The sequence below is a fragment of the Helobdella robusta genome (genome assembly GCF_000326865.2).
Source record: "Helobdella robusta unplaced genomic scaffold HELROscaffold_27, whole genome shotgun sequence".
In the NCBI taxonomy this organism is placed as follows: domain Eukaryota; kingdom Metazoa; phylum Annelida; class Clitellata; order Rhynchobdellida; family Glossiphoniidae; genus Helobdella; species Helobdella robusta.
In genome coordinates, this window is record NW_008704392.1 from 2,285,249 (window position 1) to 2,287,669 (window position 2,421).

The 2,421-nt window shown below is 33.2% G+C and overlaps 1 protein-coding gene across 1 annotated transcript; it reads left to right on the plus strand.

The window, feature by feature from the left end:
- Window positions 1-347: 347 nt before the first annotated feature.
- HELRODRAFT_173775 (hypothetical protein) lies at window positions 348-2,086 on the plus strand (the record flags this gene model as incomplete). The annotated part of the gene is made up of 4 exons (XM_009020373.1): window positions 348-416; window positions 1,292-1,611; window positions 1,788-1,911; window positions 1,991-2,086. The coding sequence occupies 4 exons, from the start codon at window positions 348-350 to the stop codon at window positions 2,084-2,086; spliced, it is 609 nt and encodes a 202-aa protein (XP_009018621.1).
- Between the last annotated feature and the right edge of the window lie 335 nt (window positions 2,087-2,421).

The window sequence follows — 2,421 nt, forward strand, 5'->3', positions numbered from 1 at the left end:
ATNTAATTTTTTACTTTTATGTAAATACTAATTTGATTAATGAATTATTCATTACTATCATCTTTTATTGACTGATATGTTTGTGAATAAATAAGTAATTTAGTATAACTTTTTTTAATTATATTTGTTCTTAATTCTTCTCTAAACTCTGCAGTCTAGGATGTCTAAAAAAAGAAAGCTCGAAAGAGAAAGTGAAACTAAATTTTTTGACACCGGCTACCATGGTAACAGCCACCATGATGATGGTTATGGTGATGATGATGATGATGATGGTGGTCGTCGTGGTGGTGGCGATGACGACGACGATGATGATGGGGAGACAGTTTTTAAAAGAATAAAAATCAGTGATGGTCAAAGAAATCATTGGAGTGACATTATTAATGACATCTGTACCACCAATGAGATTAATGATGATGGTGATTGTGTTAATGATGATGGTAATGATATCAGTGCTACTACTACTACTACCACTACTGCTACTACTACTACTACTAATAATAATAATAATAATAATAATAATAATGATAATAATAATGGTGATGATGATGATGATAATGATAATAATATTTGCAATGGTGTTCATACCATAATTTACAATAAGGATATAGACTTTAATGGTGGTAATAATGATAATAATAATTATAATGATAATAATAATGATAATAATAATAATAATGATAATAATAATAAAGTGTCTGTAATACAGTTCTGCAGTAGCAAATTTAATGATGACTGTCATACATGCAAAAAATCATCATCATTCCATAGGGCACCATTATCATCATTATCACTGTCTTCTTCATCATCGTCATCAGTACCATTAGTTTCACCACCACCATCATCATCATCAACAACAACATCATTGCCAATACAACATGAATCTGTAGCATCAACAACAACAGTGTTATCATCATCATCATTTTTGTTATCTCCACAAAGAACACTATCATCATCATCAACAACATCATCATCATCACCATTGTTATCCTCTTTTTCATCATCATCATCATTTTCTCTGGCTACAACATCAATAACAACAACTACTATGACGTCACTAGTAACAACTATTACATCAACATCACAAACTACACCTACACCTACACCTACACCATCAACAACAACATCAGCAAGCAGGATTAATAACTTTGTCATCAACAACAACATCAATACTACTACTACTACTACTACTACTACTACTACTACTACTACTACTACTACTACTACTACTACTACTACTACTACTACTAGTGCTACTACCACCATTAATAATAACAACGATAATAATAATCAGAGCATTTTTCAATATGCTGACAAACCTAAATTAGCCAATCATATAAAACTGAAGCACAATATCAACGTCAGCAACGACACAGCAACAAACACCAACAACAAAAATGACGTCACCAACAGTAGGAATTACGTCAACGACGACGACAACAACAACATTATTGGTTCAAGCATTGATGATGTTTCTGGTATCACTAACACAGCAAACTACTACACTGCTGGCAGTTCAAACAACAACATAAACAACAACGTCATTAGAGATTTGGCAGCTAATAAATTTTCAGGAAAAACCATGCCATCAATGACGCCATCAACCACAGTGACGTCACAGGGTACAGCATCCACAATTACATCAACTACAATTTCTACTAATACTTTTACTAGCATTAAATCAATCTATAAGAGTTCTGCCCTAAGAAATCTTAACTCATCTTCCATCACTACTCCTTTTAAACATTCAATCACAATACCATCAACAACAACCGCAACAACATCAACAGCAACAACATCAGCAACAACATCAGCAACAACATCAACCAGTTTATTCAAAAACCAAAGATCAGTCAAACCGTTAAAAAAATTAACACCATCAACCTCACTAATATCAAAATCAAAAAGAACAACGTTAACAACAACATTACAGGCGCCAGTTACAGCATCAACAACAACAACAACATCGTCAACGTCTTCGTCAACCAATAAGAGGAGGGTGACATTCAAAGGGGTCACGGTATTTTACTTCCAACGCAAACAGGGTTTCACCTGTGTTCCCAGCCAGGGCGGTTCCACATTGGGTTAGTTTAATAGTGATGATTACGATGATGATGATGATGGTTGCTATGGTGATGATAATGATGTTAGTTCGTGGATTTTTTGACTTAAATACTGCATGATGAATTAGGAGGAAAAAAATGCCAGCTTAATTATTCACTATATCAGCCTCACATTCCAAAAAATAGAGCTATTTACGTTGTGTGTCTGTTCAGTCATACAGAATGATAAAAATTTGGTAGCAATACTATATATCAATTCATGATACTATATATCAAAAGCGTCAGATTTGTAATATCATATTATACATTTTTATGTTTAAGAAATTAAGTTCTACTTGTTTTCTTCATCATACCACCGTCT